This window comes from Hemitrygon akajei, chromosome 3, assembly GCF_048418815.1.
Source record: "Hemitrygon akajei chromosome 3, sHemAka1.3, whole genome shotgun sequence".
Classification (NCBI taxonomy): Eukaryota; Metazoa; Chordata; class Chondrichthyes; order Myliobatiformes; family Dasyatidae; genus Hemitrygon; species Hemitrygon akajei.
Genome location: NC_133126.1, coordinates 85,997,435 through 86,021,318, shown reverse-complemented (window position 1 = coordinate 86,021,318; position 23,884 = coordinate 85,997,435). Strand labels below are relative to the sequence as shown.

General features: G+C 42.5%; 1 protein-coding gene across 1 annotated transcript in view; it reads left to right on the top strand.

Moving 5' to 3' along the window:
* Positions 1-17,529, top strand: part of LOC140725173 (bcl-2-modifying factor-like) — a 111,983-nt gene extending 94,454 nt beyond the window's left edge. The window contains exon 4 of the mRNA XM_073040274.1: positions 5,301-17,529. Within this exon, the coding sequence (XP_072896375.1) occupies positions 5,301-5,420 (120 nt within the window). The 3' untranslated portion in view covers positions 5,421-17,529. The remainder of the gene's footprint in view (positions 1-5,300) is intronic.
* The last annotated feature ends 6,355 nt before the right edge of the window (positions 17,530-23,884 follow it).

Sequence of the window (23,884 nt, the reverse complement as noted above, 5' to 3'; positions counted from 1 at the left end):
AGATTTGCAGGGAAGAAGTCTCAATGGGAATGCAGAAAATGAATCTTTAGTGACATGTTGCATTTCATGGTTTTATATGCTTGAAGCATGCTTTCAACCAGCTGCATGTAGTTTGGTGCTCTGTAGATGCCGAGAAAAATTTCAACAACTTCTTTGAATGCCTTCCATGTGCTTTTCTCCGTTCCCACTAGAAATTCTTCAAATTGCCTGTCGTTGATGACCTGTTTGATTTGTGGACCAACAAAAATGCTTTCCTTAATCTTGGCATTAGTTATTCTGGGAAGCATCTGTCTCAAATATCAAAATCCTTCATAGAAGTTTTTGTGCCTGGTGATAGCAAATTCCATCCTTACAGTCCTGAACCCAACAATTATTACTAAAACCTGTCCTGCCATGCAGAAGCCATGCCGCCTAAGCATGCCCAAGCATGCCTGGACAAGATAGGAAACTTTCCAGCTTACATTGTAGGCAACATTTTAATTGACTTAAATTATGAATTGAAATAATAAACATAAGTGATTTCAAAAAATGGTGTGTAATAGGGAAATTTCATGGTGATTTTCATGATCAGTAGCCCAAAATTCATAAGATACACCTAAAGATATTCAGGAAGCAAAATCATTGTTGTCCAGTTAATCGTGTTTGGCTTTGAGCAACTTTGGGTCAGTCATTCCTACTAGGGAGGTTGCATTTTTTCAAGGGCATTTTGACCACATCCTTGAATCTTTGCCCTTGTCCAGCTGTGGAAGAGCTTGTGATGTTGCAGCCATTTTGGAAGGCTTGTGTTGGATATGGGAATGGTATAGCCTGTCCATTGTAACTGACCTAGTATAACTAAGGGCCTTATTGCTGGGTATGTTGACTCGGCAGAGGGCACTGGCAATGGTAAAGAGATGCCAGTGAATCTTTGGAAGTCCCTGCTCCAGAGGATTATGGATGCTAGTTCATCTGAGGTATTTAAAGAGGAAGTGGATGCATTTTTGAAAGTTCAGAGTTCAAAGTATTGAGGTTCAAAGTTCAAAGTAAATTTATTATCAAAGTACATATATGTCACTATATACAACACTGAGATTCACTTTCTTGTGTGAATACTTAGTAAATCCGAGAAACGTAATGGAATCAGTGAAATAGCGTACCCAACAGGACAAACAACCACAGTGCAAAAGACAAAATTTGTGCAAATACAAATGAAAATAAATAGATAGATAGATAGATAAGCAAGCAAGAAAACAAACAAGCAAGCAAGCAATAAATACTTGAAAGTGAGACCATAGGTTGTGGGAGCAGTTCGGTGATGGGGTGTCATTGACAGTGGTGTTGTCAGCAAAAATGAATATGGCATTGGTGCTGTGCTTAGCCTCACAGTCCTAAGTATAAAGTGAGTAGAGCAGGGGCTAAGCACACAGCCTTGTGGTGCACCTGTGCTGATGGAGATTGTAGAGATCTTGTTACCAATCCAAAGTGACTGAGGTCTGTGAGTGAGGAAATTGAGGACCCAACTGCATTGGGAGGTATTGAGGACAAGGTCTTGGAACTTATTGATTAGCTTTGATAGGACAATAGTATTGAATACTGACCTGTAGTCGATAAAGAGCATCCTGATACATTCATCTTTGCTGTCCAGATATTCTAGGGTTGAGTGAAGAGCCAATTAAATGGCACCTGGTGTGGATCTGTTGCACCACTAGGCAAATTGGAGCAGATTCAAGTCTCTTTTCAGGCAGGAGTTGATACATTTCATCAGCAACCTCTCAGAGCACTTCATCACAGTGGGTGTAAGTGCTACTGGATGACAGTCATTGAGACAGGTTACCATGTTTTTCTCAAACACCGGTATAATTACAGCCTGCCTGAAGCAGGTGCATATGTCAGACTGCTGAAGCGAGAGGTTAAAGATGTCAGTGAACACTCCAGACAGTTGATCAGGACAAGTCTTGGCCAGGTGCCCCATCTGGACCGTGCGCTTTCTGTGTGTTCATCCTCCTGAAAGATGCTTTCACTTTGGCCTCAGAGATTGAAATCATAGGGTCATCATGGGCTGTGGGAGTCTTTGAAGTTCTCTGGATACTGACACAAAAGAGGAACTGAGACCCAGGGCAGTTCAACCAATGCCACATAGAATGTGTTGAACACCAAATTCCCTCTCTGGACTCCATCTATCAGCACATGTAGGAATTTTGCAAACAGGAACAGACACCCGAAAATCACACACCTGTCGATATTCATGTAGGGAAAGACCGAGAGATTTGTTTCAAGCTTCCATTATTTACCCCATAATCCTGTCCATTGAAATATTTGACAGTACAGTAATGGTGGGGATGGGAGTGATGTAATAAAACCTACAGCGACTATGTTCAAATCTGACCTCTAGTGCTGTCTGTGTGGAGTTTGCATGTTGTCACTGTGATTGTGTGGTTTCTTCTAGGTATCCTTCCACATTGCAAAGATGTGTGAGTTGGGAGAGTAATTGCCAACTGTAAGTTGCCCCTACTGTGTAGGTGACTGGTGTTATCAGTGGGGGAGGGGTGAGTTGATGGGTATGAATAAAAGATGGTACTAATGTACGATTAGTGTAAATTGGAGGTTGGTAGTCGCCCTGGACTCAGTGGGCTGAAAATCTTGTTTCCATACTGTATGACTCTGTGAGTGACGGAGAATCTGATGAGAATGGACCAATGGCAGCAAAGTTTCCCAGGACGTCATGTGATCAGATCTCAAGCATGCACCTCACCTCAGTTGAAGCACTGAGTCTGTGTAGCCCAGTGCCAACACCACCAGCTCAGCTGCAGCTCAGCCTTAACAGGGCCACACTCTCCAGAGTGTTTTTCCTGTGGATATGAACAATGCTGAAGTTTGTTTTGACTAGTGAACGTTTTGTAACACTATCATGGTTTAACTCTGGGGAACACTCAGCCACAGTCCAAGTGCTGAGCGAACAAAAACTAACACAGAGTGGTGAAGTGCAGAGGTAGTTGCTGAGCACTGCGTTACTATTTGAAAAGAGTTTCCCGATTAGTTTTTCTCCACTGCTCATCCTCCACGGCCCAACTAAGCTTTCCTTTTCCTTTTCAAATGCACTTTGGAAGTCACTGCTGAATATGATTGTGACGGTGGATTCCAGTTCATAACAATAGGAGGCAAAACAAAAAAAATCTCCTCATGTTCGCACCTCTTCCTTTGCGATTCAACTTAAATCCATGTCCTCTGATTATTGCCACCTGTGCACGTGGCAAGAGCTTTTCCTTTCTCTTTAATTCCTTATAATTTTGTAAACATCCAAGAGAGTGCTCTTTAACATTTATGAACTTACAGGTTCTAATGTCTCTCCAGGTAACTAAGCTGTTGGCAATTAGATGCATAATTGTAATTTTTCACTACATGAAGGGGTGTAGGTTCAAGCACTTGCATGAGTGCCTGTTCACATACCTTTCAAGGGGATGGCATGTCTATGTAAAATGATCTAGCATGGAAAAGGCCCTTCAACCCATCAAGTCCATGCTGACCATCAATCACCCATTTACACTAATCCCATTTTATTGTCCCCAAATTCCCATGCACTCCCCTCCCAGATTCCATGAGCCACCCACACATTAGGGGCAACTTAACAGTGGTTTTTTACCGTACCAATCTGCATCTCTCTGGGACGTGGAAGAAAACCAGAGCACTTGGTGGGGAGGGGGAGGGGTGGACCCCACATGGTCTCAAGGGGAACTTGCTAACCCCACACACTGACGGCTCTGGTTACTGAAGCTCTGCAGAAGCAGTTTTACCTACTTCTGAATATATACCTGGGTGTAGGTAGAGTGGGAGTAAAGGCTTGAGTCAGGAGGATGAAGGGCAGGGAGATGCACATGGGAGATGGGTAATGGTCATAGATGTGTGTGGAATAGATACTGAGGTATGATCATTTGGTGTGAATGAGGGATTAAGGGTGGCAGCAATTCATGGGAGATTGTGTGTAGGTGTAAGGTAGGCTTGTGGGGTTGAAGCATTGGATACACTTTATCCGACTAGGTGGAATAAAGAGAGTTTATGGAGATTGAGATGGATGGAGGAGCATGGTTATATGGGTGTGAGGTGTGGAAATATAAATCTGGAGGTTATGGGTGTGGTGTCTGTGTCTGTGGGTGTATATATGTGTGCAACTAGACATGCAGAAATAGGGCTTAGACATAAGTGTTCCTTGCAAGCCAAGGATTAGCTGTGCCATATGGTGAAATATCATCAACAAATGTCCACTCGGACCTCTCTATGACCATCTCCTCCCCAATCCTACCCCTAGGTGATGAGATGCCTCTGGTAATTGGGGCTTTCTTAAAAAGAAACAGTATCAAGAATCCAAAATGCCATTTTGTATTCAAGCATATGGTAACACTTTAAAACACCGGCAAATTCGCACAGAGGACAGAGAATCTGTGAAATTTTCTACTCCAGAAGGTCATGAAAGCTAATCAAGGCATGACTTAAAGGGGAAGGGGATCAGTTCTTTGGAAGGTCAGGGAAATGGGGACTGTGGAGAATTAGCATAGCAGACCCGGGGCAGATCAGCATGGCCATTTGAACAGTGGGGCAGGGCTGAGGGGATGAATGGTCTACTCCTTTAATAGAGTCATACAACACAGGAAAAGGCCCTTCTGCCCAACAAGTCTGTGATAAACAAGATCCCCGTTTAAGCTCGTCCCATTTCTTCGCATTTGACTCTCATCTGAACCTTTCATATTATCCACCTGTCCTAGTACATTTCAATTGCTGTTGTTGCACCTACCTCAGCCACTTCGTCTGGCAGTTCATTCCGTATAGCGAGCACCCTGTGGGTGAAAAGTTACTCCTCAGCCTCCTGTTAAACCTCTTCTTTCTCCCTTTAACCTATGACCTCTAGTTCTTGATTCTCAACCCTGAGAAAAAGGCAGTGTGCATTCACTCTGCCTATGATCCTCAGGATTTTATACACTTCTATAAGATTACCACCACGCTCCGATGAAAACAGCCGGAACCTGCTCCATAACTCACTCACCTGCCTCCCAGCAACATCCTCATCAATTTTCTCTGCACTTTTTCCAGCATAATGACATCTTCCTTAAAAACTGGAACGCAGTGTTCCAAATGTGGCCTTAACACCGTCTTGTAAAACTGCAACATAACATCCCAGTTTCTGTACTCAATTCCATGACTGATCAAGGCCAGCACTGGAAAAGCCCTTTTCATCAGTCTGTTTACCTTTATGTTATTATATGTTGAACTATTTAGTCTTGTGAAATGTTCTAAACTTTCTCATAAAGAACTCTCTTCTTCTTCCACAGAGGAACAGAAATGAAAATCGTGCTGACCAGCCATTCTGGTGGAGGCTCCTAGTCCTCATTTTTGCATTAATCTTTGATCCAGACGAGAATGTGGAGGCTGCAGGTCAACGGCGAGGCTGAACAGCATTCCGCCTCGCTAAAGAAAGCAACATACTACGAATGGCACTAAACAAGAGAACAAAAAGCACGGGTTTGAAGATGCACACCGCTGGTCGGATGGTGTTTCTTTATATTATATATAAACATAGTGTGGAAATACTGCATTATTTACCACTGATCTCCACTAAGCACTGTTTAGCAATACGTGCTCATCACCTGCCAGCAGTGCCTCTTCCTTCAAGAGCTGGACTCCTCGTGAGATGCCTCTGAAGCAAAGAACATATTGTGCTCCGTTCTCTCAGTTCCTTCCCAGCCTCAGTTTTAACATCGACAATAGAAAGCACCAACAAGCGTGACAGTGAGGAACAAGTTTTCAAGGTGCTTTACACCAATCCATCAAAGTCGTACCAAAGAGTTTTTAGTGCTTCGGTGAAGCAGCTGGATTCACTGATGTGTAATCCCTTTGAGGCTTAATCTATGTTTTGTTTCTGTCCTCCACCATCTTCCCCACCCCCTCCACCTCCAGTTCCAGGCCCCACACCCGCCATCACCAGAACCCTCCACCTCATCATCTTGTAGGACCTAACAAAGGAAACATCCTTGAAAACTGTTCTCACTAAAGGGGTTAAGGATGCAGTGCTTAAACGTTACTGCCCACTGGTACACAGACACCACCGTCTCCTTTGATCCTGCTGAAAACTTCACTTGTCAGTGGTTCATTTATGTTACGGTCACTTTTGAGGTTAAAGCTTTCTTGACATTCAAACCTGAAGTATCCTCATTCTGGCAAGCCAGTAGTCATAGACTGTCCAGAACAGAATCTTCATTATTGAGAGCTTTCCTCTCTTTTTTCCTTGAAAACTTAATTAGCTTCTGGATGGAAATGAAAAATATTGCACAGCAATAATGGTTTTATTAAAATTTGTTTTAATCATGTTTGATGAACGAAGAGAAAGAGAGAAATCAAAGGCTCCTTCAACGACTGAACGGTCAGGAATTGCACATTCTTCCCTGGTTGTTCACCCTCTCCCTCGCTGGGTTTGATGGTGCTACAGAATGTATCTGGCTACAAATATTTGGGTTAAAGAGTGAACCTGTCAACTTTCATTCATCACAGAGTTGGAATTTGATTGCCAGAAAAATCAAACCCGGTCACTAATCTCAAGTGTAGCTTCCAGGGAGATTCTGGTTGGACTAACTTTCAGTTCAAATTCTTCATCAAGAGCTGTTTCCTCTTTGCATCAGGTTCTCTTCTTTGCTGAATGTTTTTTTTTATTATTAGGGGTAGATGTTTTGGCCAATTTTTCAATGCTTATTATTCAATAGGTCTTCGATATGGTTAGATATGACACCATAAACAAGCCTCATTCATCAGTCACTTCTGGAGACCATTGTGGCTAGAACAGCTGGGAACTTAAAGTTTTGAAGCTTTCCTCCCTAGCCAAGGCATTTTACAGCTAAGATCAGCAACACAAAATCATGACAGTTTCAGTAACTCACTTGATTAACTTTTAAGTTGTTGAGAAAAGTCTGGAGCACTTAGAGCCATAGCTCCTCTAAACACCCCACTTCTTATGAAATCTTGAATGGTGGTCACTCCTGATTCTTGGAGACTAAATCTAACACTGCAAGGCTTTGCCCATTCCCAATAACTATTGAAAACTGATCAGAAGTTGTTTACTGACATGAGGTTATGCTCAAGGCAGTCTTTGTATGACACTTGAAGAAGTCAGTAATGCACAAGCTCTGAACTTGCCCATCACTGCAGGAATAATTGGAATTTGGGTTCTGCCCTGGGTTGGAGTCACACAACATGCATGACATATTTCCTGTCTTTTGGTTTGATCTGTGCATATCTTGACATCCCAACCATCTTTGTGACCATTCCTTTAAATGGGCCCAGATTACCAACAACATAGTAACCTTAAGCATCCTATTTCCAATAGCAGCCCACCAACGGCTGGCCAATGCCAGTGACCATGCTTAGGTGCTCTTATGAAAGGAGAGTGTAGAGTGACACTCAATGACTCATATAAGTACTGGACCCAGTGAGGGAGTGGTGCTGGGCAAATATAGGTAGTGTGAGTGATCATGGACTTGCTTCCATTTGATGTAACTGGCCTTCTTTATCACATCCAATATCGCCACGATCCCACTCTCCATGTAAGCCTGCACTCTGAGCTGAGTATGACTACACCAGGTTCATAGATCAATCTTGTTTCCAAATTCTGGGATCAGTTACCTAGGTTGGAAATGGTTGGACTACAGATAGCACAGCAAATACTGTTGCAGCCTGAAAATTCTGGCTATCCAACCTTTCCTGATTTTGTTTGACCATTTTCAGACCGATACCACACATGACGGTAAACTTACATGTTGTGCCAATTGATCTGGTGTGTTCGATTACACCCAGTCACTAATGTAGAGTTTACCCATGCCGACTCTCCCTGCATCACAGCATTAAGAATCTACAGGCTTTATGCAGTGAGTCCCTTAGTATGTTTCTACATGTTAGCAGAGCAAGACTCTGGATTTAAGGATTTGATCGCAGCCTCCTGGGGCTCTGTTAACGCCCAGGAAGGTAAAGATCAAGTGACAAGGTTGGTTTTCTTTTATGAGCTAGAAGGGGAAAAAGTGCTGGCAAAAATATTTTGCTAAAAGGTGGCTCCATGATGTACCATATTTTCAAAATATATATTTGTGTAAGAACCTATAATGATATTCAAGCATTTGGTGTAACACAGCAGTTTGCTGTAACCAGCAGTGGCACCCACACTTAAAAAACATAGAGCACACAGTGGGCAGTATTCTTTAGTAAATGGATGCACAGTTTGGAGCGATCCTTTCACCTTCTAGTCCTTGTACAAAACTTCACATGCACAGACTGAAATGAGATCAAATATACACAGTTGGATTTGTACACAAGTTAGTCTCAAAAGCATCAGTGGAGAAGCTAAGACATAAAATCCTGAAAATACTTCCACACCAGTGACACCTGCCTGTGGACCTGCCCGCTACAATGTCCTATCGAGCCCAAGGCCAAAGCAACGTGCACTGGAACATCAGTCTGGGGCTGCATGTGCACACCATTAGCTCTGTTGTGGTGCTGGTCGAGTAATAAAGGTGCATCACAGGGTGGGAGAGGGGTCTCAGGTAAGAGATGACCAAGGATATGTCACTAGTAATCGGGATTGTGGGAGTTGCAGTTCTTGGAGGGATATGTTGAGGCATCTGCTGGGGGGGGGAAGGGTTGGACACTGCTAGTGCAAGTTGTGGGTTTCCTAAGGAGAAGTTGTAACCTGACCATGAAGGAGTGTTGGCTTGGAATGAAGGGTAGGTACAAATCTGAAAGGTAACCTATTTCTAAGGGGATCCATACACTAAAGCCCACAGTCACAGAATTAGCAAGCATATTCCTATTATGGTCACATTGTAATTGGAATTGCCTGCTTCTGCATGAGGGGGCTGCAGCTTAGATAGGTTTTTGCATGCACAAGAAAGGCAGAAGTTGTAACGCTACTGGGCACATTGTACAAATGAGGACCAGAAACCGCTTTGACATCCTACCAGGGCCAAGTATTAAGTCAACACTCCCCAGAATTTTGACCATATCCCTTCAAGATGAACCCACAAAAAAAGCTGTGCTACACAAAAGAATTTCTAAATTGAGATGGCTTACAAGTGAATTTGGAAGAAAGACGGCTGGGTTTATGATGCACCCCATTCCACCCATATTTTCTCTAATCTTTCTCTTTTACTGCCTTCTCAGTCCTTCTGTCGTTCTGCTTTTCTGATATTTTCACATGAGAAAAGCATCAATTTGCTTATTTTAATATGAGGTTTAAGGAAAAAATGTTTCTTAATATTGGGCAGACTGCAAAGATGAGTGTCTGGAAGTATCTGAAATACTTCCCATAAATACCTCACTGAATAAGGCTCCATGATGCTCAGCATTTCTGCACAGCCAGACGATCTCGATGGCTTTATAGTCAGACTGCGGGACTGGAACTGGTTTATTATTGACACGTACCAAGATACAGTGAAACGCTTTCCCTCCGTACTGTTCATACAGATCAGATCACGACTACACAGTTCATTAAGGTAGAACAATGCAAAACAATAATAATGCCCAGAAAAGAGCGTCCGTCTGGATCTACTTCAGAGAAACTTCAGGAGAGCTGGCGGAGGAACCACCTTTCAGGTGAAGTCCTAGACTGAGCCCCTGCTTAATTACTCTCTGCGACTGAAGAGATCCCATGACACTGTTTGGAGGAAGTATACAGAAGAAATAGGAGCATGAGTAGGCCATCTGACCCGTCAGTCCTGCTCCGCCATTCAATAAGATCATGGCTGATCTGACCATGGACTCATCTCCACCTACCTGCCTTTTCCCCATAACCCTTAATTCCCCCACTATGCAAAAAATCCACCCAACCTCAGTAAATACATACACCTGATATCATGGCCACAATATACAGTATCCTTCTAAAAACATCAAGGAAAACCAGATTTTCCAGCCACTGTTGCTCTTCTGTTTTGTGGAATCTGTGGTTTACAAATTGGCTACATTATTTTTTTAATCACACCACCAATTGAGCCAATATATTACTTCAATAATACTGGAACCTCGCTCCTAATAGTAATACCAGTCTCTACAAATGTGCCAAGTGATGACCAGGCCTTGGTTTGTAATTGAACAGAAAAATCATGGAGCTATACTGCTCACCACGCCCATACCAGGAGTTAGACCCATCACTGCTAAGCCCATATACCTACATTAAGTCATTCTTCTCTGTCATGTTTGTATTATTAACCCATTGCTTAGATAGATGACTGGTTCCATGATGAGGCAAGTGAAATGAAATCTGTATTTGGTATAATTTTGCTGGCCTCATTTCAGGTTCAGGTAAACCCTACAGGCTTTATACTGCTTGCAGTCTCTCCCTCTCTGTTATACTTAATATCTTCCTACTGCTTTTTTTCCCCAAATAGAGCACAATGTTTTCTAGAGAAGTAAAAGGAGGAAAGGGCTAATGAAAGGCTCCAGACATTTTAATTAGTGGGATGTGGGTTGGTGTGCAGGAAGCTGTAATCCTTATCTGATCCTGTCATCGTAGCCCGCCAGTTGCAATTAATGCTTCATCCAAAATGTTTAATCTCACGCTATCTTTCAGTTAAACATTCCCCATCTTTTTTATGATGGTCCCACCTTCCATCTTTTCCTTTCCCTCTCGAGGCTTTCCACCTCTTTTGCTATCTCATTCTCTCCATTTCTTAATGCCTCTTTCCATAAGTGTGCATTTTTCTCTCCATTCCTTTTGCCTTCCCCTCTGCCCCCCTCCCTTTATTATTTCTCATTCTCCGCCTATTCAATTTCTCTCTCCTTTCCCATTCTCTCCACAATCTGCAAGAAGTAGGCATCAGTTGTGCCCTATTGTTGAAGAATGATACATGCATTGGGGCAGGTTTTAGGAATGTGTCAAAGGCTGCCCACTTAGATTCGGGAAAAGACTATGGGAGCACTGACCACTTATCTGCTCAAGCCTTTCCTACGATTCATTGTGAGATGCCAGATCTGTGATCTAACTACATAAAGACCATTACATTAGCAGTAAAACCTTTACCAAGGCATTATACTATCTTTTAACATCTTAATACCTGTGTTTAACAATAATCATATCAATCTCAGATTTAAAATGACCAAATAGCCCCACAACCTCTCATTTATGGAAGTGCTCCAGACTGCTTTCACCTTTAGAATATAGAAATGTTTCCGAATTTCACTCCTAAATGATCTTGCTCTTGTTTTTTTTACACTTTCTAGTCCTATACTCTCCTCCTTCCACTTTTCCTGTATACGGAAAACTTCCATTCAAATTAACCCTTGAGCTTTTAGATTCCACGGCGTATAATCCTAGTTTATGTCACATTTCTTCACAGATTAACTCTCTGCGAGTACATCTCTCCGACGATGTGATGCCCATTCCTGCTCACAGTTCTTCTTAGTCAAGATAGAACAGTGGACTTCTGGCCGGAAGTTGCTCAGGCACTGAGACTACATCAATGCAGAATTAGTGCTTAGATCAATGATTTTAGATTAGAACCATGCCACATATATCTGTGACCTTGCTAAACTTAAATATGCTGCTTTCATCAAAGTCAATAATAAATACTGTGAATAGTAGAGAGCCTAACACAGATTCTAGAGGTCCACTTTAGCCAGCTCTGCTGCCTCCTCGTATTCTGAACTAGTGCTTAACTTGCCTTCCACTCAATGACCTGCATTCACTAACAGTCAAATGCTTCTTGGATCACTATAAAAAACATGCACAGAAATTCCCCTGTCCATTATTGTCATACCTACCAATTTTCTAGCGGTTACAGTTTCTGAATCAAACTAATTTTGGAGGATTAACAACTTCACATGTCATTTATATCTTTGCTCAGCAACCCTTCTGTTGCTGGGGAATTTTCATTTTTTTTAGTGTCATTATTTGATTACTTTTGTTTATAGTTATTTATTCCTGATTTAATTGTTGGCCTATCTGGCACGCTATCCTTTTCCTCTGCAATAAACTTAATGTTCATCATACATCATTTCCTTGGTTCATTAATAGCATCACTATTATCAATATTCCACATAACAACCCGCTTTTCCCTGAACTTCCCCTTAGATATGCTTGCAGCAGTCTCCTGGAGAACAGTCTTGCGGGCGCCCAGGATACACTGGGTACACTGTAGATTTGGCAGCAGAAGATCACGCAAGTTGCCTTGTGATTAAAGGGAGCTGAGCTTTAGCTTTGAAAGGATTGTCAACTGGAGATAAGCAATCTATACTTGGAGTCTGATGACAGACTGAGTAGCAGCGAGGCTTGAGGGAGTCACAGGCAGAGTATGTGAGGGGAACATGTGGTAGCTTCAACAGTTACCTGCCAAGACTTTGGAGGTCATCCTCTTTTAGTTCTGTAACCATATTGCCCGTGACACCAATTCCCTTGCAGTTTTGCAAGACTGGCCAAACATATATTAGAAAGGGCTTTGTGGTAACATTGCACTAAAATGGGACCAGTGCAGTTCCGGAGGTGGGTCGGGGCGGAGAGTGGGGTGACAGCCTGTAAGGTTCTCAATTGTTGCATCACTGCTGTGTTTCATGTGAGTGAGACACCATGGAGTCTTTGAAAGAATTAGCATGGAAGTGAGCCCTATAGATCATTAAATGTTCACTGATCATCAGTCACCCATTTTATACTAATCTTCATCCTACAACTTATGACCTATACCCAGAACCTCCCACTTCTGCAGCAATGTGGTAGGCAACTGGTGACATCATTAGCAGTGTGACTGACGTCAGCAAAACACCAGGACACACTGAGATGATTGACACCCAAAATTCTGCAGGCCATTTTCCTAAAGGGCGTGACTTCCCCTGGCAAAGATCTCTAGTGTGACTCAACCCGTGATTAAGGGGTTGATGCAATTGGCTTCAATCTTCAGGCTTTTGTGTCTTAGCCCTCCAGAGGATAAACAATGCATGAACAAACATGTTAATGCACATGTTCATAGGATCATCTTCATGGGGCCATTCTTTTAGTGGATTGCTTCATGGTTCTTCCTTTACAAGTGCCTCATCAGGGGTAGAGAGCTACTTTTCAGCAACCTCCTCCTCCCCGACTCTTCATTTATTGGCAATCCACCACTCGCACCACACCGATGAAGAGTTGGAACATTTGCTCAGGAGGAATGAGAAGATCAAATGCTTGTAGTTACACTGTTCAGGCAAGTTTTATGGATGCAGTCATTTTACAGAAGTGAACAAATGTTTCCTGCAATCATTGAACGCTGAGCCAGTTAACGCAAAAGAACTGCCTAGGGAATGGACAAATGATTAAGAAACTACACAGATGTTCATCACTGACTGCTTACATCAGCCTTGTAAGAAGTGCAAGCAAAGTCCTTTTTTTAGCTTTAATTTATTCTATATAATTTATTTTGTGTATTAGTAGCCTAGTTTATTTTTTTCTGGTGTGCAATTTCTCTGCAATTCGTTGGGGCAGCAACACCAGGTCGAATGGTGTGGCCCTGTACAATCACATCCTGAAGCGGGCACCCCAAGGTTGGCACAGGGAGAAAGACAGTGCTACCAACCACTGGTGAAGTGGACATAACGATCTTATGTAGGAAGAGTGATGCTTTCTCCCCGACGTTGGGACAGCTCCCTGTTACATCAGTTAAAAGGAACTGCCTTTGTTGAGTGCGGTAAAGCCCTCCCAACCAGGTCAATACTATCCTCCACTCAACTCACTGTCCTCTCGTCAGCAAGGCCTAGTTCAGGGAAGGCCACTCCATTCCTTGCTCAGTGTGCGCGCGCAGGGGGGAGCAGTAACCTCAGCAGAGGTGTTTAGTGTCTTACCTAGCCGAGTAGCGAGATGTTTTTATTGTTGGTTTGAGAAGTTCGAGTTGGACTGCAGGAGGGAAAAAGAGAAATATACGATGCTTGGTAGCAATCCCCTTCCCCATCCCATTTAGTCATCCTTTACTTGCCAAGCTTCAAGAAGAATGAAGTTAAATCTCAAGGACTGACTTGTATCATGGGCCAGAGCCAAGTGGAAACAAGGGATAAAGAATGCATAGTTCAACAAGACACTTACATATTGACTACAATCAGACAAAATATGTACTGCACAGTCCATTCTTTCCCCCACTGAGTGGCAGAATGTAAGTGACCTTATAATCGGCTGAGTGCTCAGTAGCCACCTGAGCTGAAAGGTAGTGCAAAACCATCTCCAGAACATTAATAATCATCATTACATATTTACATCAGCATGGTTTTAGAATGGCAGACAACTCGCATTACATAGAAGAGAACCGTTACATTCTGAGCTCCCGGGGTGCTTTTGTTTCTGACCTATATCTTTGCCAATCCACTTCTCTTCCAATCGGGACTTCCTCAGGCTATTTACACATTGACCACTTAATGACTGCTGTTCAAAAGCCAGCCAGGATAGCCAACACAGATAAGGCATGTCGTTGAGGCTGCCTCCCAATCTCCATAGATCCTCAGCACGGAAGTGCACCTTATTCAGAACCGCTCTCAGGGGAATTACAATCAGTAGTGTTATGCAGGGAGGGGTGGGAAGTTGGGGAAAAATGTACAACTACTGCACCTACTAAACAGTATTTAGATTAGGGGTTCCCAATCTGGGGAACCCTTGGCCCCTCGGTTAATGATAGGGGTCCATGGCATAAAAAAGGTTGGGAACCCCTGGTTTAGATGGTGACTGTTAAAAACAAACATCTATATGAAACACACAATAAATTGGATGAGTTTAAAAGTCATTTATTAAAAATATCACCCATGTTAGTAGGAGTATCATAAACAGTGGGTTGTGATTTTAACAGCGGGGAAAGATAGCCCATTTCTCAGAATCGTGAGGTAGTTTAAGAGGTTATGGGTGAGGAGGTACTCACATGACATGATGGGAATGGAATTAATTCGGACTGACTAGAGTAATATTAGCTGAAGGCTTCGGACTTCTACCATACCCCTCCTGCAGCTGTACGTCACATCATAAACACAGAAGATTATCACCAGTTTCTGTTTCATGCACTGAACAATATGGCATCATCTTGTCAATAAGAAGGCCTCCTGTGTGACATGCATTGTGATGAGCATCCTGATGATCAATTTTTGTTCAATATTTAGTACTCAAAACATGGTCCATTGGCAAAATCACTATTTAGCTTACCTTGAAAACTCAATTGATAGACGATCATTAACTGTTGGCTATGGTTCAACCTGGATATGTGTCCAGCTGGGATACTCCAGAAGTCACTCATAGAGGTACAGATAAATACAGCACACAATCTGGCCCTTTTGCCATCAGTGTCAATCCTAATCATTTTGCACATATATAGCAATACAATTTGCCTACAGTAGGACCATATCCTCCCTCATCTAAACAGTGCCTGTCTAAATGCCTTTTAAAATAGTACAGTATTTGTATCTGAATCCACCACCTCCTCTGACAATGATTTCAGGCACCAATGTGTAAAAACCTCCCCTCAAATCTTATTTAAAAAACATTTTATCCTCTCGTTTTTGATTGATGTTATCAGCTCTTGCCCTTTGGTGCTTGGATGTTTCAAGACTTTTGACCCCCTTTGAAGTCTCAGGATTTCTCCCAGCCCTGAGTTCCCAACTGGTTCTTCATTAAAGTCAACATTATACAGATACCATCCTTGAGCAGAGGTCACTGAAGTACAAGTGGCACCTGAGTCCTCAGCACTGTGATGGTACTCAGTAAGAAGGAGCCAACTTGCCCTGATCCCACTTACTTTGCCACTTGTTCCCAATTTAAAGCGGCATCACAGGACATCGAGACGTTTCAGCCAATCTGTTAGTCTCAAGCTGTCTTTTAATTACTGCGTTGATTCACTGTTCTAGTGATCATTGTGGGAGAGAAGGGCAAATCTTACCTGACAGACAGACTAGAACTGTCAGACTGAAAAGGACAGGTCTGTTGTTCTAATGTAGTGACCAACATAGAATATACAGCCTCCAGGATCTAACCCCTTGCTGGCATGGTTGAGACCTTTGTATGTGATCTTTAAATGAAATGGCTCCCTTGAGGCAGTTGGTTTAACATTGGTTTCAACTTGCTCCAACACAATTGCAAAGGTTACAGACTGTACTGGGACAGATGGAGGAACCAGGAACAAACAAAATCGCACTGGAATGTTATTTTTTGTATTATTACTGTATAATATTCTGATGTGTGCTGAAGGGCTTTGTACCCCTTTGGCCTTTCATAAGAAATGTGCCTGTACAGAGTATTTTGTGCTTTGTGGGTTTTTAGCTTGTTTGCTTTATGTGTCCAATGAAATCTATGACTACTAAGGAGATGTTCTCTTGATTTAAATATCCTCAAATTTCTTATATCTGCTGGTTACAATCATCTTGTCTCCCAGTCTCACACTGACCTGACACAGCTCCAGTAGAAAGCTCTGCCTAATGGAAACACCCCTATAGATGGGCCCAACTTGAGAAAATAACTCCATGGGCATTTGCTTCACAATCTGCAGAAGCGAGTTTCAAGATTTTACACCTGCCCAGGTCCAGATTTAACTTGCAACAAATCTGGAGCTAGCTGCTTGGGTAGCCGGGGGGTGGGGGGGGGGGTGTTTCAACAGTTCTCTGCTAGTGATGGCATTGCCTTTGCAACCACGTGAAGCAAGTGCCCTGTCCATTAGGTCTCCCTGTGCTAGATCTTTATAAGTGGAAAAACTTAAGTGTGTGTCATGCAGGAAGTACAGTTAGGAACATCAGGACAGCAGGAGACCATGCAGTTGAGTGAATCTTCCGTTTTTTGATTTTGGTATTGAAGGTCCATCTTGGTTGCATAACCCTAATTCTGTTGCCCGTTAACAACATAGGGAACTCTGTTTTGAGATTTTCAAGGGAGCCCCAGGGTTAATATTTTGAACTTAAAACTGAAGGTAAAACTCAAAGTTGTTACTAGGAGTGAGAGTTTGGGAACAGAAGCAAGCACGTGTATGATACATTAAAGACAGATTTCATTCCAGGCAGTAAATGGGTGTTAATAAATAACCATCGAGTAAATAAAGCATTGCAGACGCCTGCCTCTGAGCACTGGGAGACTAAGACATAATGAAACATGACCCCATGCAAGCTATTCAGCTGTAACGGGCAGTTGGACATAGGGGTACGTGTGCTTTCATTAATTTGATTCTTGTGTTTCCCAGCTAACATTCCATTCACTGCTGGAACTGCTTGAAGCTACTCCTTTTTTGAAATTAGTTTTGTACATATGTTTTCCCCTTGAAAATAACATCATTGTCTTAAAAGCTGCACAATCCCAGTCAACAATGGACAGGAGACCCAGTGATCATGTAGCATAGTTCAGAACAAACACATTGGGTATTGTGTGTTATTAAGACAAGGGGAAATGCACTCAGTTACTGTAAATAGCTGAAAATGAGAGCTGTTTTTTCCACTGTGCAATATAGTGCTGTACTGATGCTTGGGACCTCTCTTTCATATACTTATGGGATTAGTACTATGTAAAGTATTTGTAAACTATCATTTCTAATAAAATCAGTTGAAGTACAATGTTGATGCCTTTTTGTCTTGACATAAACCCCATTCACCACGGGTACAGTTTCTAACAATGCCTATGAATGGTGATAATGAGCTTTAAACTGAGCTTTCTTCAGTTTTTTTAAAACAAGTTCCAAATTTTCATCCTTGCTATTCCTACTCCAACATTTTTCTTTGCTGTGTTTGATAGAACATTGCAGCACAGTTCAGCTCTTTTGGACCACAACACTGTGCCAATATGTTTACCTTCACTAAGATCAATCTAATCCTTTCCTCTTACATAGCCTTCTATTTCTCCTATCATCCCTGTATCTAAGAGTTTCTAAAATGCCCTTCATTATTTGCCTCTTCCACTACCCCTGGCAGGGTATTCCATGCACTTACCACTCTCTATATATAAAAAAAATATCTCTCTTGACACCTTTCTATACTTCCCCACAATCACCTTAAAATTATGCCCTCTGGTATTAGCCATTTCTATCCTGGGAAAAGGTCTCTGGCTATCCACTCTATATATGCCTCCTTTCATCTTGTAAAAATCTATCAAGTCACCCCTCATCCTCCTTTGCTCCAAAGAAAAAAGCCCTACTTTGCCCAGCCTATCCTTAGAAGACATGCTGTCTAATCCAGGCAGCATCCTGGTAAATCTCTGTACCCTCTCTCAAGCCTCTATGCTGACTAGAACTGAACCTAATATTCCAAGTGTGGTTTAAACAACATTTTATCGAGCTGCAACATTATCTCACAACTCTTGAACTTAGTCCCCTGACTAATGAAGACCATCACACCATACGCCTTCTCAACCACCCTATCAACTTGTATGGCAACTTCGCGGGTTCTACGGACATGGATCCCAAGATCCCTCTGTTCCTCCACCTTGCTAAGAATCCTGCCTTTCCCCATATTCTGCCTTCAAATTCGCCCTTCCAAAGTGAATCACTTCTCATTTCTTCGGTTTGGACTCCATCTGCCCCTTCTCATTCCAACTCTGCATGCTGTCAGTGTCCACTGAAACCCATGACAAAATTTTTACATTATCCCACTCTTCCACTTCCTCATCTAAGCTATTTATAAAAACCATAGAGAATAGGGGTCCCAGAACAGATTCCTGTGAAACACCACTGGCCATTGACCTCCATCTCCAACCATCATCTGCCTTCTATGGGCAAGCCAATTCTGAATCCACATGCCAAGTTTCGCTGGATCTCATGCCCCCTGACTTTCTGAATGAGCCTACCATGGGGAATCCTATCAATCACCTTAGTAAAATTCATTTATCCCACATCCATTGCCCTAACTTCATCAATGTGTTTTTTCACAGCCTCAAATAATTCCATCAAACTCGTGAGACATCACAAAGCTATGCTGATTAACCCTAATCAGATTATGCTTCTCCAAAGCTCATAAATCCTGTAAGAATCTTCTCTAATAATTTAATTGTCCACCATTGAAATCTCTATAATTTCCAGGGTTATCCCTACTCCCTTTCTTGGAAAAAAAAGGAGTAATATTTGCCACCCTCCAATTATTTGGTGCCACTCCTTTGGCCAGTGAGCTAAACCTGTCCTTTTTGGCTTTGTAATTTAGAAGCACCAAGTTTAGCTGCTGCCTGATAACTGCAGCAATCCAAGTTTGATCCTGAACTCCAATCCTGCCTGTGTGTGGAGTTTGTACCTTCTCTCTGCGAGAATCCTCTGGGACTCTTAATAAATTCCAGCTCTCAGCACAGTATCCTATACAAAATGCACAGCCCATCCACACATTGTGCTTTCAGAGTTGCTCTTCTGCACACCACTCTGGTGACATGTTGTTACCGTCACCTTCCTGTTAGCTTGAACCAGTCTGGCCATTCTCCTCTAACATCTCATTAACAAAAGCATTTTCACCCACAGAACTGCCACTCACTGGATGTTTTTTTTTGTTTATCACACCATTCTCCTTAAATCCAGAAACTGTTCTGCAGGAGATCAGCTGTTTCTGAGATAACCAAACCACCCCATCTGGCACCAACAATCATTCCTCAATCAAAGTCACTTAGATCACATTACTTCCTCATCCTGATCTTTGGTCTGAACAACAACTGAACCTCTTGACCATGTCTGCATGCTTTTGTGTATTGAGTTGCTGCCTCATGACTGGCTGATTGGAAATTTGCATTAACGAGCAGAAGCAGAGGTGTTCCTAATAAAGTGGCCACTGAGTGTAGATTCAGAAAACATGCAGAATATAAATTATATACAGAAGTCAATGAAGTGGAATGGAAAAAAAATCAAACCTTTAGTACAGAAAAAAAAAATCAACGACAAGCAAGAGATGCTCCGTTATATTCCATTGCCCAGGGAGGGTTAAAGTTGATGGTTGCAGACGGTTATTGTTCTTGAACCTGTTGGTGTAGGACTTCAGGCTTCTGAATCTCCTGTCTGCCGGTAGCAGTGACCCTTTCCTATGGTTTTCTCTCCTCTGTTGTCTTGCAGAAGTACGGCTGGAGGCTAGTTGCATGTGCCAGCTGACCTTTGGACCTGGTTCCTGAGAGAGCCTTTATGATGATGATGGATGCCAGCAGCCTCTCCTGTTTGGCAATGAGAGACTCGTGCTGAATATCAAGACATCCTTTCCAGCAGATGTTTCTGGATAGTTTCAAAACTTTATTAAAGAATATAAAATGAAATGACTATGTCTTGTACAGACATATATATAGCAAAGCAAATCTCAAGAAGACGATAAATGATACAACTCATCAGTACTGACAGCACAGTGGAGGATAGGTTAAATAATTGCCACAAAAGGCCACTTTATTAGGTACACCCGTGCTTCTGCTCGTTAATGCAAATATCTAATCAGCTGATCATGAGGCAGCAACTCAATGCACAAAAGCATGCAGACATAATCAAGAGGTTCAGTTGTTCAGACCAAAGATCAGGATGAGGAGGTAATGTGATCTAAGTGACTTTGATTGAGGAATGATTGTTGGTGCCAGATGGGGTGGTTTGGTTATCTCAGAAACAGCTGATCTCCTGCAGAACAGTTTCTAGATGTAAGGAGAATGGTGTGATAAACAAAAACACATCCAGTGATCGGACTGCATATACCCAGCAAACCTTTATAGCTACTTTCAAAATCATTTAGAAACTGAGCTTATACTTAATAAAACACAGAACCAGGCCATTCATTCCATTAAGTGCATGCTGGCCCCTATATTGCCAATCCCCACATCCCTCAGCCTTTCCAACTTATTCTGTCCCACACATACCCATCACTCAGCTTTCTTTTTGCCAATGAACAGAGAACATCACAGCAAAGTGCAGGCCATTCAGTCTGTGATGTTGTGGCAACCTTTTAACCTGTTCTAAAATCGATCAAACACTTACCACCCACACAGGCCTGTAGTCCATTCTTCCAACATCCTATCTACGAGTCTCTTAACTGTCCTTAATATATCTGCTTCTACCACCACCCCAGGCAGTGTGATCCACACATGCACCACTCTGTGGAAAAATCCTACCTCTGGCATCCCCCCTATTCTTTCCTCCAATCACCTTAAAATTATGCATTCTTGTATTTGCCATTCTGCCTTGGGAAAGGGAGGTTGACTATCCACTCTCTCTATGCCTCTTACCATCTTAAACACCTTGTTCAATTCACCTCTCAACTTCCCTATGCTCCAAAGAGAAAAGCCCTAATTCACACAATGTTTCCTCATAAGACATGCTCTCTAATCTAGGCAACATCCTAGTAAATCTCCTCTGCACCCTCTCTGAAGTTTCCACATCCTTCCTATAAAGAGGTGACTAAAATTAACCTACCGGTAGGCCTCTGGGACATGATGGGAAACCAGAGCAAATGGATGAAACCAGCACAGTTGCAAGGAGAGTGTGCAAACTCCACACAGACAGTACCCAAGGTCAGGATTTAACACAGTCCTCTGGCACTGGGAGGCAGTGGCCTGGCTTATTGTTCCATTGCCTCACAGCACCAAAGACCCAGGTTCAAGAGGGGGGAGCGTATGAGGGATATGTGAGGGATGTGGGTGCGGTATGTATGAGGAGGGAATGAAGAGGAGTATTGGGGAAAGGACAAGTGTGTTGGGAACAAACAATGACTAAGAGTGGTAACTTCCAGAGGGTCCAAACACTGGAGATCAAGGCCACAGGCTCTGGGTGGGACTGGTCCTCGTTTACTGATACAGGACTAGGTCCCATATGATTTGTTACGGACAGTATTGCATGGGTGGCCTGTGCTGTTTGAGATCATGGATAACATTAAAAACAGTGTTGTACACTAGCTACCCAGTGTATTGTATGTCTAGTGGTTTGCATGTGTATACAATTTAGCAAACAGTGTAAAATCTGCATGACGCATAGGCCTGCAATAAGTTATTTAGTGTTATACTGAATTCCGCTGGGTAATGCACAGATCACTGCACTGTTTCAAAGGGTTTTGAGGCCAGAGAATAGTTCTTAAAAGTAGTGGCTCAGATTGGAAACAGGTGGGAACACTGCACTGGGATCAGAGCTGTGGTTCATCATCCAAGATTTGGAAGTACAGTTTCAACAACTGCAGAAGACATCAGGCTGAGAGGGGGGTTAGTTAATAGAAGCTAGAACTGTGACAAAATAAATATTAGCAAACTTACAGAATGGATATGTAAATAGAAAACAACTCATATGGAATCGTAATTTAAAAATAATCGGACAGAAGTGTGGGCAGTTGGCCAACTGTGTCCCTATGGGAAAGAAAGGAGCAAATTAAGCTACTCATTCTTCTCATCTCTTTGTCAAGTAGCCTTGCAGGGTGAGGCTCTTTGTGTGATTCTCCAGGCACTTGTGGACTTGCTGGGGGTTCTGCCTTCACCACCCCTTCAGCCAATAAAATACTGACACCAACCAATCTTATAATGAATAAACCTTTCCACAGATTTCCCACAATTCTACCAATTATCTTTCAATTTATGCCTGCTAGTTATTGGCATGTCTGCTAAGAAAAATAGATCCTTCCTCCTTATGTGCCTGTCTCTATTAAATCTCCTTTCAATCTCTTTTTTTCCCATTCCCTAACTGATTCATATAATTTTCCAGTACTTGCTAAGAAAATACTGCCAATGCTGAAATTTATTTTTTCTTATTCTGTATCCTGGTAACACCCTTGTAAATCCCCTCTGCACCCCCTTCAGTTTTACCACATCCTTCCTGTGATGAGGTGACCAGAACTGTAGACAATTCTCCGGCTGGTGCTTTATACAGTTCCACCATGATCTGCCCATATTTGTATTTAATGCTTAGACCGTTTAATCAGGGAATTGCATCTAACTTCACTATCTTATGCCACTGTCTTGCTGCTCCACAGATTTGTAAGCTGGTACTCTGATTCTGTACAGTGCTTAGCATCCCACCATTGTATTCCACTGTTTTGCTTGCTCTCCCCAAATCCATTCGTCGCACTTCTCCAGACTGAGTTCCAATTGCCACCTCTGTGCCCGGGTCAGACCACTGTTGCTCGCCATCTACAACTTTTCAACTTCACTGTCATACTGCCAATTTTGGTATCATCAGGCAAATCTCTTAATCACGGTCCCTATTGTTTAAATCATTAAAACAAGGGGGCTAAAACTGAACCAACCAAAACTACAGCTCATGTAGTTCTGGAATGGCCAAATCTCCAGCAAAACACTACTCTTGAGGCAGCTCACCATATACTTCTTTAATTCTAGACCTTGGCCTCTATACCTCCTTGTGCAATTGGATCCTGGATTTCTTCACTTGCAAACCCCAGTCAGTTTGGGTTGGCAACAATATCTCCTCCAGAATCTCCATCAGCACTGGTACACCACAAAGCTGTGCGCTTAGACCCCTGCTCTACTCACTTTACACTTATAACTATGTGGCTAAGCACGGCTCCAATGCCATATTCAAGTTTGTTGACACCGCTGCCGTAGGCCTAATCAAAGGTAGTGATGAATCAGCATATAGGAGGGAGATGGAAAATCTGGCTGAGTGGTGCCACAATAACAGTTTCTTGGTAGTAAAACCAAGGAGCTGATTATTGACTTCAGGAGAAAGAAACCAGAGGACCATAAGTCAGTCCCCATCGGAGGATCAGAGGCAGAGAGAATCTGCATCTGTAAATTCCTCTGTGTTATTATTTCACAGGACCTGTCCTGGGCCCAGCATGTAAGTGCAATTACAAAGAAAGCACAGGAGCATCTCAACTTCCTTAGGAGTTTGCAAAGATTCATCATGACATCTAAAATTTGACCAACTTCTATAGATGTGTAGTGGAGAGTATATTGACTGGCTGCATCACAGCCTGATGTGGAAACACTAATGCCCTTGAATGGAAAATCCTACAAAAAAAGTTATGGATACAGCCC